This window comes from Vanellus vanellus (genome assembly GCF_965231255.1).
Source record: "Vanellus vanellus genome assembly, chromosome: 1".
NCBI lineage: Eukaryota > Metazoa > Chordata > Aves > Charadriiformes > Charadriidae > Vanellus > Vanellus vanellus.
In genome coordinates, this window is record NC_138905.1 from 161,279,006 (window position 1) to 161,305,516 (window position 26,511).

Genomic DNA, 26,511 nt, shown 5'->3' on the forward strand with positions numbered 1-26,511 from the left:
TGTGTACATGCCACAGGCACAGATTTAACAGGACAGGGAGCTACAAACTTGTTCTCTCTCTCCTTTAACTTCTACGTCCTTTAGTGTTGACCGACCTAAATTCCTATTGTGGTGCAGTGTGACAGAGCCTATTCAGCAGCTCAGCCCCAGGTACCAGCGGAGCTGGGAAGATAAGTGACGCTCAGCCTCTGGCAACAGCAAAAAACGGCCAACTCGCTGTGTTGCAGTGCTGCCCCTGGTCTCATGGTCTTTCTGGTTTTCAGTGTTACATTTACCAACATAAATCAGTTTGAACTAGTGCAAGCCAGTTCGAGTCTTTTCATCTGTTCTACCAAATCATTACTGGACTGACCAAAAAGTGAATCATATCTGTTTCAGTCACAGCAATACCTAGATACTAATTGCACTAAGCATGTAATGATTTGACTTCTTGCCTTTGACTGTGGCTGTCCATCCGTGGGGGAACCCTAGCCTGACCAAGGTATAAGAAGCTGAATACATACTCAGGTGGTTGACAAGTCATCCACAATGATCCTTCAAAAGAGTGTCAAAGCTAGCTCAAGTAATGTCTGTGGAAGCCAAAGTCACAGTATTGACTGCAGTTGAATGTGCTCTCAGCATTTTCAAAGTAGCCTGAAGCAGTAATTATCCAAACTGCTTTAAAGCAGCAGTTAGAGCAGCTCTGTTAACTCCTCTGTGTCTTGGACAGTCTCCCTTTTTGATGGGGTCTCTAGGCATTAGTATGAAACTTCTGCTGTTAGTATTTGCACTATCATTATGTAACACTGAAGTCTTAGGAGACTGTTCGCTTGCCCTTTACAGTAAGTGCTTAATTAAAGAACATAACATGTACCAAAAAACATCAGATAGCAAAAATAATAGCTGATGTACTTTTCACTTCAGTCCTCTCACTTTCAAGTATTTAGTTTTGCTATGGGTTGAGTTTATGTAACACCTTAATTTTGTATTTTTCACAGAAATGTAACCTGGAATAATTTAGCTATCCCAGACACCCACTGTTCCAGAGAGCTGGAAGAAGGTTACCAGTGCCCACCTGGATTTAAATGTATGGATCTTGAAGATCTGGGACTAAGCAGGCAAGAGCTGGGCTACAGTGGCTTTAATGAGATAGGTCTGTCCTACTGGTAACATCCATTTCAGTATCCATTTTAAAATGTTTATGAAATGAATCGAACAGATAGCTCATGTCTGTGCTGAAAAGATATCAAGTGCAATCAGTATTCTGCTCAAGTAGAGCACATGCCAGAAAGAGATGCTGTGCTATTTGCTTTGGAATGATGAAGTTATCATCTATTTTTACATTGCCTGGGATCCCAGGATTTAAATAACTTTAAAACAATGTCTTTATTTAAGAAGAGTCAACCGTTGATTATCACCAATATGCAAATGCGATGACTAATTTCTGTGTTTTATTTATGATTCATTTTCAAGTATATAATTCATTCTATTTGTCTAATTTTAGTAGTAATTCCCATGCAAAAAACCCCACCCAGCCTTACTTTGATGGTCATCTTGGTATTAAAGAGAAGGGGTAAGAGAAAATGAGCTCATGTGTATCTGTGGTGATCTCCATCCAAATTGTGTAAGTCAGAGCATCACCCAGAAAAACGATCGGGAGCCAGGCAGATTTTGCAGTACAGGTGCAATTTGTGTTCTGTGAGAAACACTGCAGAGTCACCAGGAGAATACATTTTCTGCTAGCTGCAATGTGTCGTGCCATCCCCACAAGGAAACGAGCGCAGAGCAGTAATTCAGGAAAGGTGGCAAGAGCATGGGCAGCTGTGGCAAGATCCATATCCAAATGGAAAATACACTGTTACCCTGTCAGAACATTGTGGTTACCTCACATTTATTTAACAGACAAAGGTCCAACAGGAGCCTGCAGCTGTAAATTTTCATTTCAGCACAGGTAGGGAAGTCCCTTCAAATGATAAAGCATGCCTGCAGGCCATATTCTTTCTGATGCATCTCTCTGACTCTGCTAAGCTTTTTTTTTTTTTTTCATTTGTGCTGGCTTGATCTCCAGACTGTTATCCTGGCCCCAGCTGAACTTGAAGGTAATAAAAAGGTTTAATGAATGAATGACTGGTACCCAAAAAGTATTTTTGAATATGGACAGCCTTTGCAGCTGAAGACGCTCCAGCTGGTTCCCAGGCTGCTGAATATACACAATGAGCCAGAGAGTTACAGGAAATAGTCTCAGAGTCCTGTTACAAGTACTCTGTGATACCAGATACTTTCTGAACAAAACCTGACATTTGTGTCCTATGTTTTGTTTCGTAATAAAGGAAGAAAAAACTGATTTCAACCAAGCTCCATTCTGTTACCTCTGGGGGTCAAAAGCGTACCAGTTGTACCAGTACTGCTATCTGAATAGCACTACTGATAGTACCTATCTTTTATATACATTTTTTCTTCAGTAGATCTCAAAGGATAACCCTGTCTGATCTCTCAGACAACCTTCAGATTTCTAAGCTAGTGGCATACTGCCATGTCTGAGTGAACATGAGCTAAGTTCACACTAGAAGTTAAAAACATCCACACCTAAGTAAGTTCTCTAGCTTGAGATGGTTTGGGAGGGGAGCGTGGGATAGGTGTATCACCAGAAGAATTATGCCTCAGATTGAAATCGCCCTTCTTATCTTGACATGCAAAATTATCTGCGGCATTGAAGGCTGTTATTCTAGCTGCCTTCCTGGTCACCAGGGAAAAGTAGTTGCAATGCCTTAGACAAGCTTAAGTGGGTAGGTGATTTGAACGAGGCTCAGAATGCTTAAGAAAGGAGGCCAGTATGTTTTTAATGGTGGGGGCAGATTGGCAAAGACAGGTGAAATAGTTTGTCCAAGGCAGCCTGCAAAGCTGGTTTAAAAAACAGGGATCAAACTCTGGTCGCCTGAGTTGCAGTCCTACACGTTATCAGTATGTCATTCAGAGTTCTGCATTTTAAGGATCAAAGATTTCTAATAGGCTTGTCACTGATACATTGTTTTTGTCTAGAAATAGGTAAACAGGTTATAACACCTCTCAGTACAGCAGCCAGAAGTGAAGTTGAATATCCACTGAAAGCTGATTACTAAACTTTGAAATACTGGGTCAGACACAGCAGCTTTGCCACAAAATGTTAAATAAGCTTCCTCAAATTAGGAGTGTTATTAACAAGGTTATAACCAGCACGTTTATCAGTAGTTTATAAATGTATGTTTTGTGATGCACCTTTGTATGCAGTTAACAGGTAAGTAATGCAGTAGATCTTTTCTGTGTAATTATACTATTTTATTGTATAAATTCATTGATGTTTTACTTGCAGATATTATTATACAGCCTGTCCTGTTGGTTCCTGAAATCTATCATTACAAAAATCACAAGAGCATAGCAGTTTGGCTGCTACTGTATAATTAGCACCACTTAATTTGCGGTATATAAGTATAAGCTATGCATATTTGAATTAGCTAATTTCTCTTATTTTTCTTCTCTTTAAAGAAAAAGGGAGGGGTTTCTACAATTTTATTACTCAGTGAAAACAAAACTGCCCTAATCAGATAAAAGTTAATACAGTTTTTGATACTGTGAGGGCTATGTCAAGTAGGTAGTTTCATATCTGGAAAATCCTTTAATTTTGGCTATACACTGCTCCCACTTTTATAAGTGGCTTTGGCTTTAAAGGGATCAAAATTAGAAAGATGATAGTGTAAGTTTTGGTACTTGACAATATAGTTATTTCCCAAGTTTTCTAGTTTTAGTTTTGAGGTGTTCTGCTTATCTGTTTTATGTATGCCTCTATGCAGGTATGAATGTATTGGTTAAGGAAGAACATAGTTATAGACTACTGGTAAATACAGCTTGAAGTTGTCTTGACAAGATAATCTAGGCCATCCCCTTCTGATATGAAGCGGACTTCACAATCTTCCCAGGCAATCTATTGCACTGCTTCATTGTCTGTACTCTTAGGATGATTTTCCTAAAGTGTAACCTGATTCTTTCTTTTTTGCAATTTAAGGTCATAATTTCTCACCTTATTCACTACTGACATAGAGAAAACTTTTAAAAAAGCTTTTTCTGCATCTTTCAAGACTATAATTGTACTGCTTCTATCCTCTACGGCCCTGCTGGGCCATATAGCTCCAAATGTTTCAGTCTTTTGCTATAGGACTTGTATTTTATACCTTAAATTATTCTTATTGTCCTTCTCTAGACTTTCTCCAGCTGATTCACCTCTTTGTTGAAGTGCAGTACTGGCGGAATACCCCAGTAGAGCCATTACTTTATGCGTTCTTAAGCTTTATTACAGTTTCTACATCCCAGTGAGATGTTTTCCATTTTCAGAACAGCATGTTGTGGGTGATTCATGTGTTTTTCTGATTTGTTACAGCCCGTGTGTCCTTTTGAAAGAGCTGCCATCACTGTTTCCCATCCTTTATTTGTTTACTTGGTTATTTTTTTTTTAAACGTAGACCCTTGCATTTGTCTCTGTTGAATAGTATACTTTTTTTTTCAGACTATTTCTTCAATTTTCAAAGATCTTCTGGAATGTTAATTCTTTCCTCCTATATACTTTCTGTGCCTTTTAGCTTACTTTTGTCTGAAATTTGATGAATATAACTTATTTTCTATCAACCTGGTCAAGAGTGAAAAAATAAATAGAGCCAGAACAAGATCAGGCTCTGTTGGAACCTCATTTGACAGTCTTCCTTTCTGTCAATGTTTCATTAATAACTGCTCATAAGGACACTTAACAAATGGTTTTGCACCATCACAGACTAGTTTCACCTAGCCATATTCCTCTGTGTTGTCATGGTGAGACAATGTTAAAAGCCTTTTAAAATCAAGATGTAGACCATCAAGTGCTTCTCCTCTCTTTACAAAACCTGCTTCCACTCTGCATTTGCACAGCAATAGTACAGTAAGATTTGTGCCATAGGTTCTCCAGTGCCTGCACCCTTTCAATATGTATTAATAATATAATACTTATACCTGTTGTTTGTGAAGGTAATTTTTCAAACATGGGCCACATCACCATATATCTACAGCTAATGCCTCTGTTCTTCAATGTATGTATTTCTAGACTGGATTTTGAATGAAATCAACTCCAGTTGGGTTTGCCAGTTTTACCGGTGTTACCTCTAATAAGAGTAACATTATTAAAAGCCAGGGCAGTTCTGTCTGGCTATACCTCTAGGAAAGTTATGCACAACAGTCACAGAGGTCTATCTTAGAACTATTTATGAAACTGGAGAATTAATGAAACGTTGAGTGGAGAACCAATTCGCTAAGGCCTCGGTACTCCAAATCTCTTTCTCTGTGAAGTTCTGAAACAGGAGGAAGGAATAATAGAGAAAGAATAATCTGCCCCTCTGGGTGAGTTGACTTCACATGTTTCGGGTCCTAGCTAATGGGAGGCTACAAGAAGTTACTGCTTGCTTCTAGTAAGTTGCTCATGAACTCACTAGAAACTCGAGTACTCTTTCTAACAGTTCGACACAGAACTTGACTTCTTAAGTAGGTTTTGTTCTTATGCAGTGGGAGCCTTCATATTAAATGAAGTCTTTTATCCGTCAGGATGCTTGAAAGATTTTTCGACTACTACCTGTGGGGCTGAGTGGGAGTAAGAGAAAGGATATGAATGGCTGGCTGTGTGGATGTGGGTGGCAAAGCTCCTTACTATTGCCTATACCTGTATGGTACTGTCAAGCTCTTCTCTTTCTCAGGCTTCTTAGCTGATTTTGATTCAGGCTCTTATAAAAAAGGTTGATGTTTCCTTCATATTAGAACAGCCTTCAGCCTTGTCTCCCACTGCGAGCATCAGGTACATTCACAGTTGGCCTGTTTCTTCTTTCTGATTTTATTCTCTTCTCTATGTTTTTCCTAGCTGTGTTTAATTCCATAGAGTGTAGCTGATAGGATGACAGTATCATGAAGTGTGCAAAAATGTTTAGCTAAATATTGAGGAAAATGACCTTTGTTTTATGAATAACCCCAGTAATTGTACAACTCGTTAGGTATGTGATTGTATTTGCGTATTTTCATCCAATACATCTAAAAAGCATAGATATAATCGTTGAGTGAAATAAGAGCTTGCAAGACTTGGCAATTAGAGAACTATGACAAGTACTTCTGCCTTCCATGTCACTGTTTACCTGACTGTGCATCTACCTTTAGTTAATATTTAACATGGCAGTAATTGCTATAAGGACCACGCTAAGGATGTTGGTAGAGCTGTTTATGTGAGTGCTGCTGGAAAGGGTGCCACATAGACACAAATGTGCCAAAACCCCTGCTGTTGCTGAATCCTGGGCAGTTTTCCTCCTTACCTGTACTTTCCACACAGTACAGATCTTCTTGCATTCAAATTTTTGTAACATCTGGCTAGTAATCATTCCACATACCTCATGGGTGCAATCATCTGTAATCATCTACAGATGTACACTCACAGCTACATTACTGATTTTACTCTTCACGTAATCCTAGAGAATGTTTTTCTGTGATTTACAGTGCTACATATTGCTTCAAATATTCTCAAAAGGAAAAGCAAGTCCAGAATGAAAGATACCTAAAAGTTAAAAAATATTCTACAAAGTAAGGGAAAGAAGTTTTATGCCATGAAGGATCATTCTGAAAGGAGAAGAAGGAGATCTTATTCTATGCTGTATTGTCAACCCATCTGTCACTTGATAGGGCCAGTACCCCATTAAATGATACTAATTACATCTGGTACCTGCAGAGATTATCTGACAAAAGCTACCATATTAATATGCAGTTTACGTATAAGAGATAAACACACACGTGTTGTGTCTTGGAGACAAAGAATGAAATTTCAATGGTGAGGAGTGCTTCAGAGCACCTACACAAAAATTACATCTGTATTAAACCTTACTTGCCTTACAGTAGAAGTGAACACACTTCAATGGCACAATGAGCCAGCAAAATCATCTCATTTCATGGGCTGTAAAACAGCAATAGAACTTTAGGTCCCAGATATTTCCCACTTATAATATAAGTCCTTTTCCCTTATAATATGTGAGCCAGAATTTAAATATTCTTGGCATGTCTACAGATGAGAGCCATTTTTAAATTGCTAATTAGAAGAAAAGATTTTATATGCCACTGTGAAAAATGTCTGGCATGATTAGATTAAAAGTGAACCTAATTTAGTGTTTGTTAAAGGAAACATCATGGTGGGGCTAAAGTCAACTTCCTCGATTCACTTTTAGGTATTGTTTTAATAAAAGACTTGTACAGGGATCAAAATAGCCCCTTTGTTTAACCATAAATTGAAATTTTATGTACCAAATACGGGAGGTACACTGGTTCTCTCAGGAGTTCACCTATGATGGGAAAAAGATTTTCGAGTGTGCAACCAGTTTGAATGGTGAAGACACTGCTCTTAGACTGGAAGACTGGGGTGGCATTAGGTCCATTGCTGAGAAGGCAGGAATTAAGGTTAAGATAGTATGATGTGAATCTGGATTTTGTGCCTCACTGCCACAATCCATTAAGTACTTTTTCCATGAGAGATTTAATGTTGCCTAGAGTTTGGGTACCTGTCTCTAGGAGTAGAATTCATAGTGGCTGAGTAGTGTGTTGAGTGGTGAGGTGTGATGGACACATGAAAACCAAACAGCTGGAAAGGGAGGGAGGATGCTCACACCAGTCTGGAATAAAAGCTGAAAAGTCAGCCTAAATCAGATCCCCAATTAGGTGTTACTAGAAACAGCAAGCATTCAGAGCTACAAGTCCATTTGTTTTTGTGGACACCTACGTAATTTGGCTGCAGGAGACTGATACAAGTTCTTAAAGAGAAAGTAGAAGTGACCCACGTTTTTATGTAGTAGTGCAGTGGTCAACGTGAGACGCTAGCGTTCTGGAAGGATGCCCTGCTCACCCCGGTGCAGGGGCCAGGGCAGAGCACACTCCCTTCCACCTCCTTCTGAGTCTGCAGCAGCAGGAATTCCTGGCCCCAGAGGACACCGAGCGACACGAGGCTGATGACTAGAAGGAGTAATATAAAGACCTGTTCTTTGTCATTCTTATGTGAAGTTATTTCCATTGTTTTTCCATGGACTGCCTAACACAAAAATGTATAAAAGCACCTTTAATGTCTAGGAAGCTGTATGTTAACAAGACATGCCAACATAAAAGGAAACACATGAAAATCCAACTTGCTGATGCTGCTGCCAGTGGATGAAGGAAAGAGCCTGTCAGTGGTGGCAGAGGCTGACCTTTTCATTTGTCGTCACTCCACGCCCACCTGACACACTTGTCTCTTGGTGGCAATATTAGCAGCCACTTGGTCTTCCCAGGTCCCTGGCATGGGCAAAAGAAGCAGGTGGATTATGACTGATTAGTTGTCCAAGGCAGCTGCCTGCTTTGCTTGCTCTGAGACTTACAGGTCCACAAGGAACAGCGAATTAAGAGTTGGTGAACAGAATAAAAATGATACTTGCAGGTTATTTCTTCAAAGTAGGACATACAACTGACAGGGAAAAGGATTGCAAGGGTGTTTTCAGGCTCCTATGTCCCTCCTTCCTCCTCCCCCCACTGCCCTTGCACACAGTCATCTCCATCTGAATGAAGCCAGTGTCATTTTGCACAGACACAGAGGGCCAGAAATGCAGATCAGCATCGACACCACAGCCTGACTCCTTTGGCTCTGAGTAGGTTGGTATCTGGGATAACAGAAATCAATGAGGGTACGTCATTGTTAAGTCAGAGCCTCCGTTTAGTTGTACCCATTAAAGGCTGAGAGATTGAGCTCTTACAAAGGAAGCATTGGCTTAGTAATGATTTCATCAAACTTTGTGGTCAGACTCTTTAATTCTACAGGTGATATGTGTGCTTGATATACGTATTGAGTCTTAATACTCTGTTTATCCTACCAAGTGCATCATAGTATTAAATACTTTGATAAACAGGTCTAATCTTACTCCACTTACGCAGCTCTTTGGTTCAGACGCTTGCATGTAAAGTGCCTAATAAGGAGGCCTTCATCCGTGACCATGGCCTGCGGAGTTATCATGTGGTAACATGACAAGAGATAACAATGTTAATGTATGAAGGTGTCAGAATCTAATTAGGGAAGCCATTCAGACTGTCTAGTGATAAAACTTGTATTTTCTAAATGTGAGCCGAGATGACTTAAAGCATGCCCCATTAGTCCACTGAACCAGTGAAAATCAGTATTTCAAAAACGGTGATAGATTTTTGTTTTCCTCACTGGAATCCCTTCCTCGGCCTTGCAGACGGAGAGCAACAGGGCCCCGATCCCAGCTGAGGCACTGTCGTGGGCAGAAGAGCCTCCACTCAGGGAATTTGACTTACTTTTTTGCTGCCAATTAACCTAGATTTATAATCACACATTCAGCTATTAAGAAGCAAAGAAGACAAACAGTTGAAGAGACACTTAGGGAAAACACCTTTCCTCCTTCTCCTGTCTCAACTTCACTCCACTCACCTCCCCATGTCCTCATCCCTGCTCCTCTGCTGTCACGGGCGGGCAGCGGCGCAGGAAGCTGGGGTCAGTGCAAAGTGGTTTCTTTTTTATTGTTTCGGTTTTTGACTCTCATGCTGCTGCTCCTTCCTTCTTAATCATCTCCTCCGCTCCAGAACAGGCTGAGCCATGGGCTGCAGTCCCTTTGCAGGTGTCCCTGCTCTAGCGTGCCCCCTGATACCAAAAGCCTGCCAGCTATACCCACTGCAGTCATCTAAATAAACCTGGTCATGCAGACCACCTTTACATAGGCACCTTCAGAATATTATACAGGTTTTTGGCGAGCACAGAGGGGTAAAGAAAATGGGTCATATGCCCTGTGTAGGTGAGAAGAGTTTGCAGTCCTCGTGTTGTTCCTTTGGGGAAGTAATTCTTGTTATGAAGAATGTGAACGCTGTGAGGAATGAAGCATGGCTATGTGAATAAGGCAATCAAGTTCAGCTTGTTCCTGAGATATAATGAACAAGTTGAAAGGAAGTCAACTAATAAATCCCTGTTTAGGCTTCAGGCACAATACTGTTTTCACCGGTTGCAGCTTCTTAAGGACCTGCTTACAAGGCCATGTTTAGTTTCTCATCAGAATGAGTTTAATAACAGAAGGCTTTGGGGGGTTTGGTTTTTCTTTGGGGTTTCTTTTTATTTGGCAGGAAAGATACTAATGAAATTCAGTGGTTGGAGGTTGAATGTAGGCAGATGTATTTAGGAAAACATGAACATTTTGTATCAGTGTCACTACCTATAAAAATAATCACCAGGAAGTCAAAGTGAAAACACTTGATATCTCTCCTAAAACCATGCTCGAGCCTATACAGAAGTTACTGGATTTGGTGCAGGAAACACTTGGTGAAAAATTTCAGCTTTTGTTTTGCTATACAAATTAATTTTAAATTCTTCTAGTTTAATGCTGGATTAAATTATCCCAGAGGTTCCTTTGGACTTTAGGATTGAGTCTGTATATTATTTATGCTTTAGCTTGACAGTTTTGTGTCAGTCTTGTATGTGACTGAGAACTGAATGACCTGCGGTCATAGCATAGAAGTAGTCTTTGTCTTTTGCTTTGTGTTTTTCTAACTATGGTTCTGAAACTTCGATACTTTAACAAAATGTAACGGAAAAGAAGTAATGCCAGCCTACTGTGGTCAATGGGTTAGTATTTTATTTCATTGTAAATACCTGTGCTGTATTTTAGCATTTGTATTTTTAAGTGTCGTTTGACTTTACTCCTGGTTTTACATTTTCCGTTTCTCAAACATTTATTAATGATGCTAAACCTGTTCTTCCTCCCTGTAGTGAAAAATGCAGTTCTACAATATATTCGGTTTTCAAAGAATACAAAAAAGCATTTTTTTACACAATTCCTCTCTCTTCATGCTCATCTTGAATTCCACTTGCTGTTTAGCCACTCTTTCCTTTGAGGTTCCAAATGCCAGTTTCCTCAGAAAGCACGATAATGACCACTTTTCTACAAGGGTTTTACCCACAAACACCCCTTTCCATTATGCTCTTCAGCAGAAAGTGTAATTTTTGCCATCATGTGAGTCTGGAAGTATTGGAAGCTCTGTTCAACTTACATTACAGTTGCTTGTGTTCTTTGTTAGTATTGTATCTTGTACAGGATACAGGATAATATCTTTTAGATCAAATTTTCCTCTCACTGAAATTTTCTTGATACATCAAGTGGAAACGTTTTAGGGACTCTTGTCATAATCCAAAGTAACAAAGGTAGCTTTTCCTTTATTATTTTTTTCTCAGAAATTCTAGATTTTTATTCTGTTTGCCAAACCATTACTTTTTTGATGCCTTGTTCATGTGCTGCCTCTTATGCTTTTACGTCACCTAGGTGCCTGAGTTACCACTTTTTCCTTTCCTCAAGAAAGCTTCTCTTTTGAATGCCTTATCCTCCATGTGCAATTAATATAATTATGAACTTACTAATTGAACAATTAAAACAGTCTCGGGCATTCTGGACCATCCTTCCCCCACTGCTGACATGCTCAGTAGTTTTAGTTAATATCTTAACCTTAACATAGAAAATATGATCAATATAATCTTGAACTGACAGAACTGAGAGATTTTGCAATGCAGTGTGTAGAATTTAGAGAATTACTCAGGCTTGTCTAAGAAGCGAGGTGATAGGAATTAGTTCTCAGATTGGTACACCAGGAGAGGACTGTTTCTTTTGAGCAGAAACAGAAATGAAGATGACTAGGCAAACTGAATTGATCAAAATGTGCTTATATGGCACCAATATTTCCAGCCTTGGCAGCGTCCATGGGACGTGCATATCTTGCATAGTAAAGCAGAATCTGGTAAACCAACACCTTGCAGACAACAAACAACAATAAGTTTTTCCCCTTGACCTATCTCGGCATTCTGCAAGGTAGACTTCATATTTCGATCTTATTTCTGCGCCTTTTGAATGAGAAATATTAGCAAGAACTTTAAAGCTAGCCACGTAGTTTTCCAAGTAGGCCACCAGTTCTGTAGTTTCCACGGCTGTGGTGTTGTGTGGTGGTGGTCCACTGTTCCTACGGCTTGGCAAGGTTTTCCCACATTATGCTTGTCACTTCTCCCCCTTAAACGAATGCTTACAGTTTATTGCTATGTGTGCTCAGCTCCAAAAGGAGGTGTCTCTGTTTTGTTCAGATAAAATGCTGTCACAAAATTTGTGCTGCTGCATTGGGTGCGCTAGAAGGTGCTCATACTGGGGTTTTGCCTCTGCAAAGTTATTTATTGATTTAGAGACAGTGCTGTCCCCAGTCCTCATTGTGCCTGTTTTCTCCATTTAGATTTAAGTTTATTTGAGGGTTCATAAACCTTATAATCACAATACCAATTTTTCAGCCATTTCCCAGGATGACTGGCTAGCAGCCGACTGGTTTTAGAAATGCTGATATCCTCAGTATGAAGTTTTCTGCTGAGCAGACACTGAGTTATTGGCTCTTATTTACTGACTTTCTTTGATCATAAATGTACTGTTTATCCTTTGTAAATCACTCGCTCCTGCAGTTTGGCAGGACAGGGTTTATACCCCTCTGTTAAGTAGATATGTAAGTAAAGATCCCTGTACGTTACAATTTGAAAATACAATTTTTCTTATTTAAAAGTCATGCAGTAAGGTTTATAAAAAGCAGGTGAGTATATGTGGTTCACTATTTCTTCCTGATAGAGATGAGATATGGCAGTTACCAAACAGTTTGGGTGTGATAGTGGTTTTAAGGTGAGTGACAGTTAGTTCTGTTTAGCAAAATTCTGTGACACATGGCAAAATTATTATTGCTATAGAAGGACTGAATGTGCCTTTCAAACCTGAGGTCTTGATGAGCCTTCTGCTGAAGTGTAGTTTGCCAGACATCTTCAGATTATTTCAGTTTTGTTCTTTAGTATGACAATTCCATCCAAACAAGCAGAATCATTTTAAAATGGAGGTTCTCTAACATAAGGCAGTGTTAGTCAGTGAGTTTGCTTGGATTGTGGATGTATGTGGAAAGGAGAAAACAGGCCATTTCTTGGTTTGCAGGGAACACAATGCCAAAATGACCAGACTCTAGCAGGGAGCGTGTTTCCTGAAAATTTCCCGTCTCTTCAAGCTCTGTCAATTCTTGCTGTTGCTGAAGGGAATCACATCTGTTGTATCATTGTCATGTGGGTGATGCAGATTAAGTTTTACTTGAGAATATATTAGCAAAGAGCCTTTCATGAGAAATTTTTGGCAGATTAGAAACATCTGTGTCTTAAATACATTATGTAAGGCCCTGAATTTTCAGTGGAAAGCTGATGGGGTTTATGTAAAGGCTGTATCTCAACTGGTGGACCTGCATGTCTGAGGTCCTGGTTTTCTGTACCCTGGCTGTGTGTTGTGACCTTATGCCAGAGAGATACTTCATTGCTGCTTCTTTATTCCTGCTTGATTGTTGTGGGAGAAGGAACCCTGATATGTGGACCAGAAGGCATCTCCAGTCTTCCTTCCCAAGGACTGAGGCACTGGTGTCCTGGAACTCCACAGTGCACACACCAAGTGCTTAAACTGGTTGTACTATATACGTGCAAGGGCATGACTGGGATGTAAACACTGGCTGTTACTGATGGTCACAGTGAACTCTGTGTTTCTGCATTGGAAGAGTAACACAGAGATACCTAAAGCCACAGATTTTCAAAAAAGGATACTAAGACAATGCTTCTGTATTAGACAACTGAATAAATGGCTTGACTTCGGGGGTAAAAAAGAAAAAGCAGGGTGCTCCAGTTAACTCCCTTAGCTATTTGATGTTTCTGTTTGCTTGCCACTTTTCTCAGGGAGGCCATTTTAGTTGCCTAGTTAATTAAGACTTTATCTTTTTTTTTTAAGCAATGGCTTAGAGACACACAAAAAATGCACAAATAATGTCTATTGAATTAGCTCTGTTACACTAACAAATGGTATGTGGGAAGTTGCAGAGTTTTGGAAACTTAGAGTAATGTGAGCAGCCCTCCAGAATTTTAATTTATTGCTGTGTTAATGCCAAAGTAATTGAGTCTTGTATTAAACCAGGCAATCAGGTGAAACTAATGTGAATCAGTTAGTACAGTTGTCTTGTACTGACAGTCAAAGAAAACTTTACTGCTGCTGAGAGAATTCAGTGGAACATGCTTTCCCCTGCCATTTCAGGGTGTTCTGTCTTAGTTTCAGCAGCGAAATAGTTTGGTCTATAATGGAATCAAACAATTTTCCAGAAAGCTTTACTTTTTCTTTTGTTCTCAATTTTGTTTGCAATTGTGGATCTTTCCTGGTGGCCATCTTTTTCTGTTATACATAGTTTGATATATCACTTGTGTCATTACAGTATGCTGCACAGAATTTAATGACCTGTCTGACACCTGTGCTGTGCGCTTCCTCCTATCACTCCTTCATTCCCATCTGAGCAGAAAGTATGGTTTGCACACTGAACCATTATGTTTTGGTTAGGTTTCATTTTTAAATATACCTTCTGATAAGTACTTGCATGATAGAGACGGCAGTGTTAAAAAAAATAAAATCATACTTGCTGATGTTAAGTAAAAGGCCCATAAACTGTCACTGATCATAAGCTGAAGAGATGGAAGAGCAAAGTGTTGCAGAAAGGCTGTCTTAGTAGAAGCGGATAAGAAAATGACAGCTGAGGCAGGTCAAATGCAAGCTTTAATTGCATCTCGTTACGCTTTTTTCTATGGTAAGCTCTGTCACCTCAGACATATTGATCCCTTATTGACATATAACTTCATGTACTGTTTCTTAATTTACTTCAAGTAGCATAGTCTTAAATTCTATGATGTAAGTAAGTTTTGCCCTGTGATTAGTAAGAGATCAGAAACATAATAACAAAACATAATTGAAAATTCAGTAGAGCTCACGGGCAGCCGCAGGGCTGTTGGTTTCGTACCAAACCACTTAAATACCCCCGCCCCTTGCTCCCAACTGTTTTGTGTCTCAAGAGGGCTTATTTGCTCCAACGTAAGGGTTTAAGGAGTCCTGGAATGGAGCTTGCTGGGGACTGTGGTGCTGGAGACATTGCAGCTGGCCCTGCAGGACCCCGACTCCCCGAGGGGGCCCCTAGCAGAGGGCGGCTTTTGCACTGCACCCCCGGAGAGCCTGCGGTGAGTAAGTACTATTTCCGCAGATGACCTCCTTCTGCTTACTTTCTTCTGCCCCTGCTGCAGCATAGCGAGGTCTCCCAGCGTGATTTTGAGATGGTACGCGCTCTGTGAAGGCGAAGGAGGAAATTTGCTTTTGTACTGCTGCTACTGTTTTCTTATAATTCCTATGGGAAGCGTGAGTTAAAACACTCAGGTCTATTATCTACAGTGACATTTCTTTTTCCTCTAATGCAGAAAGCTAACCAAAGGGTCAGATAACTTTGAGAGGCTAAGTAAAGCAGTCAGGGGACACATGCATGCTAGGAATACCATGGTCAAAGTGAAATAAATGCACATTAAGACCATCTCCTTAATGAGGATTTACTAAGAAAATAAATAGAAAGGGCTGCTTCAAACAAAACCAACCTCCCAGCCCACCAGTTTGCACTCTGCATGAGAATTGAAGTCTTTGCATGTGTCAGAGACAATGACTGCTTGTGTGGATAGCTACTCAACAACTCACAGTCTGACAAGGAACAGAGAACAACATGAAAAAATATAAAGAGAAGTTAAAGGTGTGAAAGTAGTGTGAAGAGCCCTGAAACAAAAGGCGTAACTAATTTCAGCCACACTGAGGAGCAGGAAACTCTTAGCCAATAGGCAAAGCATGAAGTTAGGCAATTAGAAACCTGTCATTCCATACCAAGAAAATTAGATCCTATCGGTTTAATTATCAGTCAGTGCCATTAAGACAATATAGCTCTGCATAATGAAAGCTGCAGTTACTGGGTAATAGAGGTAATTGTTTTCGCAGTGGAAGATTTTCACTTTCAGTGAAGAGCTCCAGTATGTGACCAGTTTACAGGCTTTGACCTTCGACACTTGCATTATGCATTTGACACATTGTTTTTACCTTGCCTCCTGAGATTTGATTATTTTTTCCTAAACAGCATTTTCATAAAGTTGGTGGGAATGAGCAAAACCACCCACTACAAATACCATCTACAATAGCCGTACAGCATGCCCTCTGCTACTGCAATTAGAGCAGCTTACCAAATCATCTTTGATTTAAGACCTTTGATTTGATAACACAGGGCCAGCTTGCAGCTTGGCTTTCTCACTTCTGCTGGGGAATAAGGGGAAATAATGCTGTTCCAGAAAATCTAGATCACAGATGGTCACTCTAGAGGGGGTAGCGCACACAGAGCAGAAGCTTGGGTGTGACTCTCCAGCACATCAGCTCGTCTGTGGCAACTCACTTCATACGTGCTGCTATCCTGGCAGTACCCTGTGGCAAATGTGTAATGGCATATTCCTTCTTCATTAGATAGCACACAGTCTCAATTTATTACTCTGTTACTCAGATATTTAAATATTTAATGTTACTTTTCCTAAGTGTCTTTTCCCTTCTGTTCTTAGGGACTTTCAGTAATTAGTGTATTCTACTCTAGGGTCAATGTCCGGATATTGCCACCTGAAGACGTTCTTATACAATATCTAGTATGCACTGAGTGTTAATCAAAAAGACCTAGGTTACAAGCTAAAAGAATAGTATAATATTTTGGATCCCCTGTGAACTACTGAAATACTTCAAAAAACTGTAAGACTGTTCACTTCCAGTTACTTCCTTTCTCATAGCAACTGAGAAAGAATAGAAAGTGCTTGAAAGACTAAAAGTGTTATCTAAGAACATTAAATACCTTATATATTCTTTACTCTGATCATAAATTTTGGTTGTGATCAAAGTGGGAGCTAGATCTTGCAGTATCTAGCAGGTGATTTGAATAAATCTTTAACACATCTAACAATTAGTTACCACTTCTGTATTTTTCTGTACTTAGGACACAGTGTTGGGAAATACATCTTGGTTTCTTTGCCTCAGGGGCATTTTGGTTCTATGAATTGTTTCAATATGCAAATAATGGCTATCTTTCCTAAAATCTCTACAGATATTTTCAGCGGGTAGGCTGTTTAAATGGTACAAGCTGCTTTGGAGGTTCTCCTTAATACTCAGCAGAATTTAAGACTTCTTGAAGAAATGCTATTCCGTCTCCAGGGAAGGTGTGACTGGTCATCCTGGGAACTGTCAAGATATGTCTTCTCCCATACTGCAGTCAGCATTTTCCACTCTCATTCAAAAACTCTTTTAGAAGGTTATCCTCTACTTTTCCAACAAATCTGTACTACTGTCACCTAGAGTAATAGAGTGGTAGAGAGTACCATAATGATCAGTACTTTGCCTCATTTCAGTAAGAGACTTTGACCACAGTTCATGCCTCCTAAGATTAGGTAATTAGCATGAACCCTCAATTTAAGAGTCTCAGTTCACATCTGAAAAGGAGTAAACCACACAACAGTATCACCTTTTTCTTTCCACTGTGAAGAAGGTTGCAGTAACTAAGTTCCCAATCTTGGCGCTTAATTTAAACAACTGCAATGCGATTGGATGACTTTGGGCCCCTGTTTCCAGCTAAGCTATACACTTTTTTAATTTATGATACTGAAAGAATCAAAATTGAATTTTATTGCATTAAATTCAAAAGAAGTGAAAACAGTTTGCAAATTTTCTGTCAGAAGACCTCATCCATTACTAGTGGGACAAGGACATCTGACCGTTCACAGAGCGTAGCTGCTCCATTGTAAAGTGTACAAGACAAAAACTTCAGAAATCTGTTCTATTTCTCAAGGAGCTGACTCAATACATAGCCGTTTCATCTTGACAGAAGTTACCCAGGGGCTAACAAATTCAAATAAAGCAGGTTAGTCACAACAGGACTTCTGTATGTCTCTTTTGATAAACTGTGGTATTATTTTCTTCTAATCACCTGCCTGTGGCAGGTTTTGCATGGTTTTTATTGTGGTATGTGTACTACTTATGTATGCTTCTGTATTAGCCAACTTTACTATATTCTACATATGAATATTTTTCTTACCTTTATTTTTCATTTGCTGATTTTAGGCATTTTACTCAGAATTCTGAGGTTAAGTGACAATTAATTAAATATGTCTATCATCATCTCTCAAACAAAAAGCCTTCAGTTGTATTACTATTTAATCCTCTTCTCCAGAACAAACTCTGTCTGTTTTCTTTTTCCTGTTTTGATTTTTGCATTTCATGTAGAATCATAATTCTGCCATTATCTGGATGTTCTCTTTTTGTCCTCGGTATCTGATACAGAACCATGGAGCAATAATAGTGATCCGAAGAGGGGTAGTGGCAGTGGATGGAAATTGCGTATTGCAAAAGCCATTTAAAAAGTCAGCATTCTACCATTATTATACCATAGCCATGGATATGTATTTCACTAACATTCACATATCAAGGTGGTAAATACCCTGGAAATAGCTAAGAATATTGACTGTGGTCATTGGGGCACTAAAAGAAATTCTGAAGAGAGTTTGCAGCTGTTCTGGGAAGCTTGTGGGATTAATTTAATAGACGTCTGTATGGTTATTTCACAATCAGATTGTGTCTTTTACCTGGTCATTTTATCCACTGACGAATGCTGCTTCTACTGTGCATTTACTCAAACTGTGGTTAACCTGCTCTATAGTAATTTCACAAGTGTCTTAGACCTAATCAAAATAGACTATGTTAGTTGCTTCACACCTATCAGTTTTCTGTCTATTCTCAAGTATTTTGCCAAAATTTTCAGACATGATGCTTTATGTTATCATACCAAACTAGCTAGTCTTGATCAGCTTGTCTTTCTCAATGCTTTCTGATTTCATTCATTCCTTAGAAGTGCTATGAAATCCGTAACAGACATTCTTTCGTGGATCTGCAGACTCTTGGTATCTCCAAGAGCTATGATTTATTCTTTTTCTAAACACGTGTTTACTTTTTTCTGGTCCTTAAGCAGTCCTTCATTTCAGTTAAATATTAGGGTCATCAATAGATTTGACCCACTATGCTGACAGCCGTTTTTTAGAGTTTTTGAAGGGTTAGGGCTGCTGTAATGAACATTTTTGATCAAAGTATGGGAATATTGTTAGTTTTGTATGCAATTACCACAGACAGATGCGGAATTGCAGCTGTGTCCACAGTGTCCTCAAGCACAATGGGGAAGGTGCAACTGAGGAAGAGTTTTCACTGGAGAATTTCAATGCAATTCAGAGTAAACAAATACTTTGTAATGAAACCAGACTCTATAGCATAGAATGACCTTCCCCAGCTGTTGTGCAGTACTTTATTAAATCAGCCACATAGCTGGGAACTTCCAGAACAGAGCACAGTGTTAATCCTTCCTGTGTAACTTCATTAGGAGCATTCTTAGAAATTTCCCCTGTCAGGAAGCCAATGAAAATAAAATAATTAATGGTTTTGTGCTGTTTGCTAATTGAGGATTAAGCCTGTGTTTTTTAAAACAAATGGACTCTTATTGGACTTAGTAGGGTTTTGTTCCGGGTTTATATCATCACGTTTACTGATGAAACCTTGTTTTTCAGCTGGAAGGAACCATGCTGATGCTCTTGTCCTCTCCTTGTGACCATAGGGAACTGTGCTATATCTATTGTTCATAAAAGTATGAAGTCCCAACTTAGAAAACTTAGGAATGAAAGAGGCAAAACAAGATGAAAAATTCTTTCAGGACTTCATTTCTCCAATGCTTAGAAAATGCCCCAAATCAGCTTACCTCATGTTCATGGCCACTTGTTTCAATGCCAATATTACCTTTCGTCTTCTTTTATGGTCAGAGACAAACGCTTAGTAATATTTTCCCTCTTTATTTTTCATTTTTTGGCAACCTGGCCTTGGGAACTTCCTACTAACAGAGGTTGTCTTTGCACTTAAATATTTATCCGTGTACCTTTCTGGTGTGTAGTGCTGGTGACCTGTATATTGTGAAAACACGTGTGAATGATGGAATTGAGTCAGCAGTGGGATTTGTAGTATTAAAATCATCTGCTTGGCATTGATCTTTGGTCTACAAATAAAGTGATAATAGACTGAGTTGTGTTCACACTGCTCAAGCCTGGTCCCTCCTAGGGCAGAATGATTGTCTATCCTTATGTACAGTGGTTGGTTTTGATCTCCCCTAGACCCCATGAGTCATCCCTGTGGTGCCCCAAAACATAACTCAAAAATGTGGAATTTTTCAGTCTGAAGTTCCTGTGAGCATTGTGTCTCGTCCCTGGTGTCACAGCCCACCAGAGACGTGATTTTATAACCCAGTATTGAAGGTATGTGTGGCACAAGGGAGTGTCAGCCTGTAGAAGATGCTGAGGATATGAGCCTATTCGGAACAGTACTGAAGGTGTGTATGGGTTGGAGGGAGCTATGCTTGGTACAGGTACATCCATGGGAAGATAACATCAGGAAACAGGAGCTGCAGTATTAGACTACATAATTGCTCACAGAAGTGCTGCTTTGCAATAGACTCAGGCTGTGGTTTGTCATGTGTTAAGACCTGCGGTAGAAATTGCTCAGGATGAGCCAGGATACATAAATGTGTTACTGTCGGAGTCACTGAGGGAGGCGCACAGTACTGCATTTATATCAGCTTAACGACTTGGTGCCAAATTTATGCTGGAGGTAGAGCAGACAATACCTACTGTGTCACAAGTTAGGGTGCGGACAAACAATACGAGTTGCAATGTACAACCTTTCAGTACAAAGTGAAGCCCTCAAAAAATGGGTAATTTTTTAGGGACAGAGTCAGCTGATAGCAAATCAGTGCTTTGTGTCATGTGCCTGTGGTGCGTTTAACAAAGAATTCAGAGCCTTACAGTCGGAGTTAATATATCATCAAATCATGTCCTGAATGAGATTTTATTTATTCACACTGTTACTTTACTTCTATTACTTTACAGAAGTTAGATCTACAGACTGTGACTCATAAATGCTTCCTTTATGGAAGAAAAAGAAAAAAGGGCTTTTTGCTGAAGTATGATTTAGCCAGTTCAGAAGCAGTGGAACTTGGCTCTGCACCACCACTCCTACAACATTTTTCCAGGCAAAACCCTAATGCAAGGTGCTTCTTGCACTTTGGACTCTGTTTCTTTGCAGTGTCTACGTGCAGCATTTGGAAAAGGTAGTGTCTATGTGCAGCCTTTAAACAAACACAGATTACTTTATGCATGTTAATATCATTATTTCTATAACTAGTAAGGGTAAGATGCTGGGTTTACAGGATTCTTTAATGTGGTAAAATTGGGGAAAACTAGTATGAGCCTCAAAAGGATATTTATTTGAAGGTTCAGCTCATTGCCTCGCCACTCTAAGATTCAGTCACCTCTACCTACATCATTCCTTATAGATGCTTTTCTGATGTATTCTTAAAGAGCTCCAAGGAGACAAATTCTACAGTCCTCTCAGTTATTTCAGTGCATCTTATTGCCTGCTGGCAGTTGTTTCCCCTCTATTTCAATTATTTCTGACCCGAGCACATGAATCCTGCTAAAAGCATTTAGTTGGTATTTTACAAGTTCCTTGGGAAATTCACTGAAAAGAGTTTTAATGCCAGAGCACCATAGATCTGCCTCACAGTCAGTTTTGGAAGCAGACATTTTTTGAGATTCTCTGTTGCGTTTGTCTTCATTTAGGAACCCCATCTCCCAGATGCTGTAAAATGAATGGGTCTGGAAACAGTTGTGTTTTGTTCTCTTGACTCGATCTTATAGTATCAATCTCTAGCTTTATTTTTAATGTGGCAGGCAATGTAATGTGTTTTGAAAACAACACACTGATCAAATATACTGTTTTCCTGGCATCCCCACAGGTTTTGTGGGGACTTATGTGATAGAACCTCACAACCATAGATCTAACTCTGTTCCTAGTAAAGGAATGATAAAATTCCCTTTGCCTTCAAGCACTAGCATCCAGGCCAGGAATGAAAATTTTGAACTTGTCTCCTTGAGTCATCTCAAGGAATCAGACTACATCCAGCTATCTGAACTTCAGCTCACGTGCCTCACTTTGGGCAATGTGATTTAAAAATTGTGAACATAGTTTTCTCTTCAAAAATATTACATAAATGTGCTGGCGGAGCTTCCAAGTTGGGATAAGGATTTGTTTCCTGTTCTGAAAAATATGGGGACATAATGTAACAATATAAAACTCTACCCAACCCATGGTAGGACCTGCAGACACATTACTGAGGAAAATATGTGTTTAGAAAGTCCAGCACTAACTGGCCTCATGTATGCTTTTATTCCTAAGTAAGTGATAGATAATTAGAGGTGCCTTCGACTTGAGTGAAGGGAGTGCATAGACTTCCAAAGGTCTTTTTTAAGGTGAAGAGTAGGCAAAGAGGTAGTCACTCCGAAGTAAATGACATGCAGAAAATAATCCACAAATTTATGCATGTCACTTGTTTGCACCTTCAGCTCTAAAAGCTCTGATTTCATTTCACCAACTGAAAATTATTTTCATGTGAAAAATTAGGTCTGTTTAGCTCATCCTTTGATAAAATGTTATTGAGGCTAGATCTGGTCTGTATTTATTGGGAAACTGCTTCACTGAGCAATGCCAACACTTTTTTTTTTCATACACAGTCCTTTTTTTTCAAACCACATGTTAGTGTGGTGCAGTACAAAACGCCACATTTTCGACTTTATCAGAAAGCTTTGAAGAAAAATATGTTAAATATCATAGGTCTATAAGAAATTAAAGCAGCTTTGAGTCAAAGCCCAAAGTTGACACACACCTACACAAAGAATAAACATCTCTGCAGATAAACTTGATGCTGAGGAAAAAAAAAAAATCATTGATTTGAGAGTGAGAATTCCAGGAAATTTCTGTTACAGGTGTGTGGAACTATTTTCAGTAGTGCATAAAGATCAGAAAGGATTTCTGCAGAAGGAGATGTTGAGAACAAAGTTTAAACTGAGTGTGTTAAAACTTTGAACATGTTCTCTTCCCAAAAATATCTGGCCGTTCACACAGCTTTTCTTGCCAAAAGTTTTGATTTTTATATCCAAATAAACCAGCCAATTGCTTAGTTTATTAGTGCTAGTCTTCCAAGAATTCTTTTGATAACCAGTACATCTCTTGTCATGCAAACACTTTCTTTAAGACAGTCAAGAATAAAAGAAGTCAGATGTTACAAGAATTGTTTTTTGTTTCAACTCAACCTTTCATTTACTGAAGGAGAGAAAAAAAGTTTTTTCTCTATTCTTGCTGACATCCACGTATGTTTTTTATTAAAATAAAAAATAATCTTTTAACATCCAGCTAAAGAAAAAAAGTTTGGATACTCTAATCCCTCTTTTAAAATGAGAGATCTTCAACAGAGTCTCACCTTAGACATTGATTCTGTTACTATTTGAGGAAAGTTTCAAACTTAATACAGCCATCTCCGAAACAGAATTAACAATATGCTTATCTCACAAAGGTGCTATGGGTTTAGTGAGCTATCAGCACACTCAACCACTTCTCCCTGTCTCTGCCTGCTCCCTAACTGCATGGGTCAGGCTGGTGGGCAAACCTCTCGCTCCCATCAACAAAGTAGGTAAATAATTTTATTTCTAGTGGCACGGTAACAGGTACCGGGGATTATTTAACTCATTAATAGCTAAATAGGTCACTGACTGAGTGTCATTTGGGTTTTCTTGTAACAGTCAATCATGAGCTCCTTTCTCCCATTTAGAAAAGGAAGATTTTGTTTCTTCAGTTAGACTAGTCTCTTAAGATGCATTTGGCACTGTGTATTTGCTCCTGTTATTCAGATGTGTGGAGGCTAATGAGATTTCTAACATGTATCTGTTTTAGACTGTCTCCTTGGCCAGTTTTACTGTCTTTTTTTTTTTTTCTTACAGAAATGCATAGAGCTAAGTGCTGCTGCTGTCTTTTTTCTGGTGACTGAATACTCAGCAGGTCTTGTTAGTTGGGATTTTCTACTGTTGTCCTCAGGTGAAAGTTTTATACAGTAAAGAATGAAGTCTTGTTCGGAGATACACTATAGCTGGAGCAAATTAGATTAGGATGCTTTGGGGAGGGATTTTTAAAAACATCTTTAAGATGACAGCAGTTTTACCACTGATTGCGGGGGGGGGGGGGGGGGGGGGGGATAAAATTTTGTGCAGCTGCTTTTGAAAATGCTATTCATGCAAGAGAAAGGGGTGATCTCTTCATTTTAAGGAAGAGACTACGTCCTCAGAGAAGTGCCTACAATTCACAAGTGATGCCCAGAGGAACCGAATTAAACTGAAACAGAGCTTTCGGGCAGAGCAGCAGCTTTGGTTGTCTAGGATCCCTTAAGCTGTTGTTTCTCCTACCCTACAGTAAAAAAATATAACTATAGCCTTCAGAAGCGATTGAAATCATATGCTGTGGAATTTTCTCCTTGAATACCTACCTTCCTGTCTACCAGCGTACCTAGCCTGCTGTTGCTCATCCCCAGACTGGCCAACCACTTCCCACACACAGTCACCAGTATTGGTTCTCGTGGAGTGAATTTCAAGCTCTCTTTGGTCCTCTTCTGTTACTTAAACCTCTGCTGGGGGCAAGGAGGTTCTTTCCTTTGTTAAATATTTATGTTGTAGGGGGTTTTTAATTGCTGATTGGTTGGACTGTTTGAAACTTTATGCTGAAGGGGTTGCACTGCAACTGGAAATAAGGAAGTGCGTTGTCGCACTGTAGGTATGCTGCTGTAGGTTTGAAAATCACTTGCAAGATCTTTTTTAGCACTTTCTGGACATGGTCTTTTTTTCTTTATAGACTGTGTTAGCCTGTTTTTTCCTGTAAGGCTTTTTGTCTTCTCTGATTTTTCGGTCATTGCTAATATAAATATCCCATTGGAAATGCTCCATTTAGGTCAGACAATATCCTGTAATCCATATTTCCCAAACATGCACACAATTTTGGGGTCTCTGTGCATCTCCAGGTCCCCCAGTTATTCTTCTGTTCAGCTGAATCACTAATGTATGTTCTCATTAGCTCCTACATCTTTTGGTTTAATGCATTTTTTCTGCCTCCACACATTTTCATTCTTTGGAGATAGTTGCTTCTAGCTGACCAGACTCTAAGACTTGATGAAGTGATCTCATGGTAAAGCTTACGGTCATGCTACTTATTTAACTCTGCTTTTGGGTAAAGTATCATCATGGTCACTCTAGATATGGAAATATTACTATGTGAATATGTTCTATAGTTTCATTCATCTGTACTTTTTTCATCTTACAAAGCATATACATTCTTTTCTTAATTAAGCAAATTAGTTGACACCATGATGCATGCTAGCTTTGCTGTTTCATGACTGCACTTAAAATGAATGAGATTGCTCTGTCTATGACTATTGGGAAAGCTGATGGAACAAGTGAATAGTTTTGATTGACAGTGTATGAAAGTCAATGCTGAATTTACATGCTTTGTGTCAAGGAGGATTTGCATACTTTGTTTTCTCTCCAACAAAGGGATCCATCACTACTTTGATTTTCATAGTCATTCCCAATGTTTAATATATGGCTGAATGACATTCAAATACATAATATCTGTACTAAGAACCTGACTTAAATTTGTCTTTCTAATATGATAACCCTTAAAGTATTCGTTAAATTTTAAATGTAACAATCTGTGTGAATTTCTGAATGTTTGATTTCTGGACTGTCACTTTTACTGTGTGGTTTTAAAGGCATCTACATACATAATATATTTTAAAAGAAGAAGTAACAGTCCTATAAAAAGATGGCTCATTTTCAAAGGAATAAGTTAATATAAATTATAGAGTTTCTTCTGTTTAACGTTTTTTATGTTACACAGCTTTGTCATAACATTTACTGTAGCAGTCATTTACTCTACTATGACTATACTTTAAATCAGAGACGTTTCATTGGAAAGAATGAGGTGGTGGCAGGCTCATCTTCACAGCATTTGTCATTCTCAAAACCAAGGCCTAGGGATTTCTGTATTCTTGGTTTCTAGATCTAAGTGAGTATTATTACAGTTTGATTCCCTGATTGGAAAAGCACAGCTATGGCAGTGTCCTAATTCCTGGCTCCAGCCTGAAGCTCTGCCCGTTCTGTTGAGGATGGGAGCCCAGGGATCTGAGAAAAGTTGTATCCTTAAAAAGACTCTCTAGGGAGAAGGAGAGGTGGGAGTTGTTGACTGTGCTGCCGAGCTTCCAGGTAGTGGTGTGCGAGGTGTGAACGATTCACAGCTCAGCATTTCCTTAATTCTTGTAAATTTTGTAAATTCTGCCAGTAAATTTTGTAAAGCTGCCACACACAAAACCAAGCAGTGGTTATAAGAGAGAGTGTGTATTAGCAATACAGCTGTGTAATTGCAAAAAGGAAAAAGCAGATAGTATTTATGCACGTAAAACCACCTTATGAGCTCTGCTGACATTTTGGATCCCTATTTGCTAGGTTATTTGTGAACATATAGCTGAGGAGCATTTTAATCAAAAAATTATTAAAGAAAAGCAAATCTAAGTGCTCGTCAGGCTAAATATCCATAAACAGGCACACCTAAA

At 39.2% G+C, this 26,511-nt stretch overlaps 1 protein-coding gene across 2 annotated transcripts in view; it reads left to right on the forward strand.

Annotated features, from left to right (window-relative positions):
* The window catches only part of NALCN (sodium leak channel, non-selective), a gene marked incomplete at both ends in the record, with an annotated part of 351,928 nt that overhangs the window by 42,640 nt on the left and 282,777 nt on the right, over nucleotides 1–26,511 (forward strand). For both annotated transcript variants that reach the window (XM_082482102.1, XM_082482103.1), the window contains one exon: nucleotides 978–1,132. In XM_082482102.1, the coding sequence (XP_082338228.1) occupies nucleotides 978–1,132 (155 nt within the window). The remainder of the gene's footprint in view (nucleotides 1–977; nucleotides 1,133–26,511) is intronic.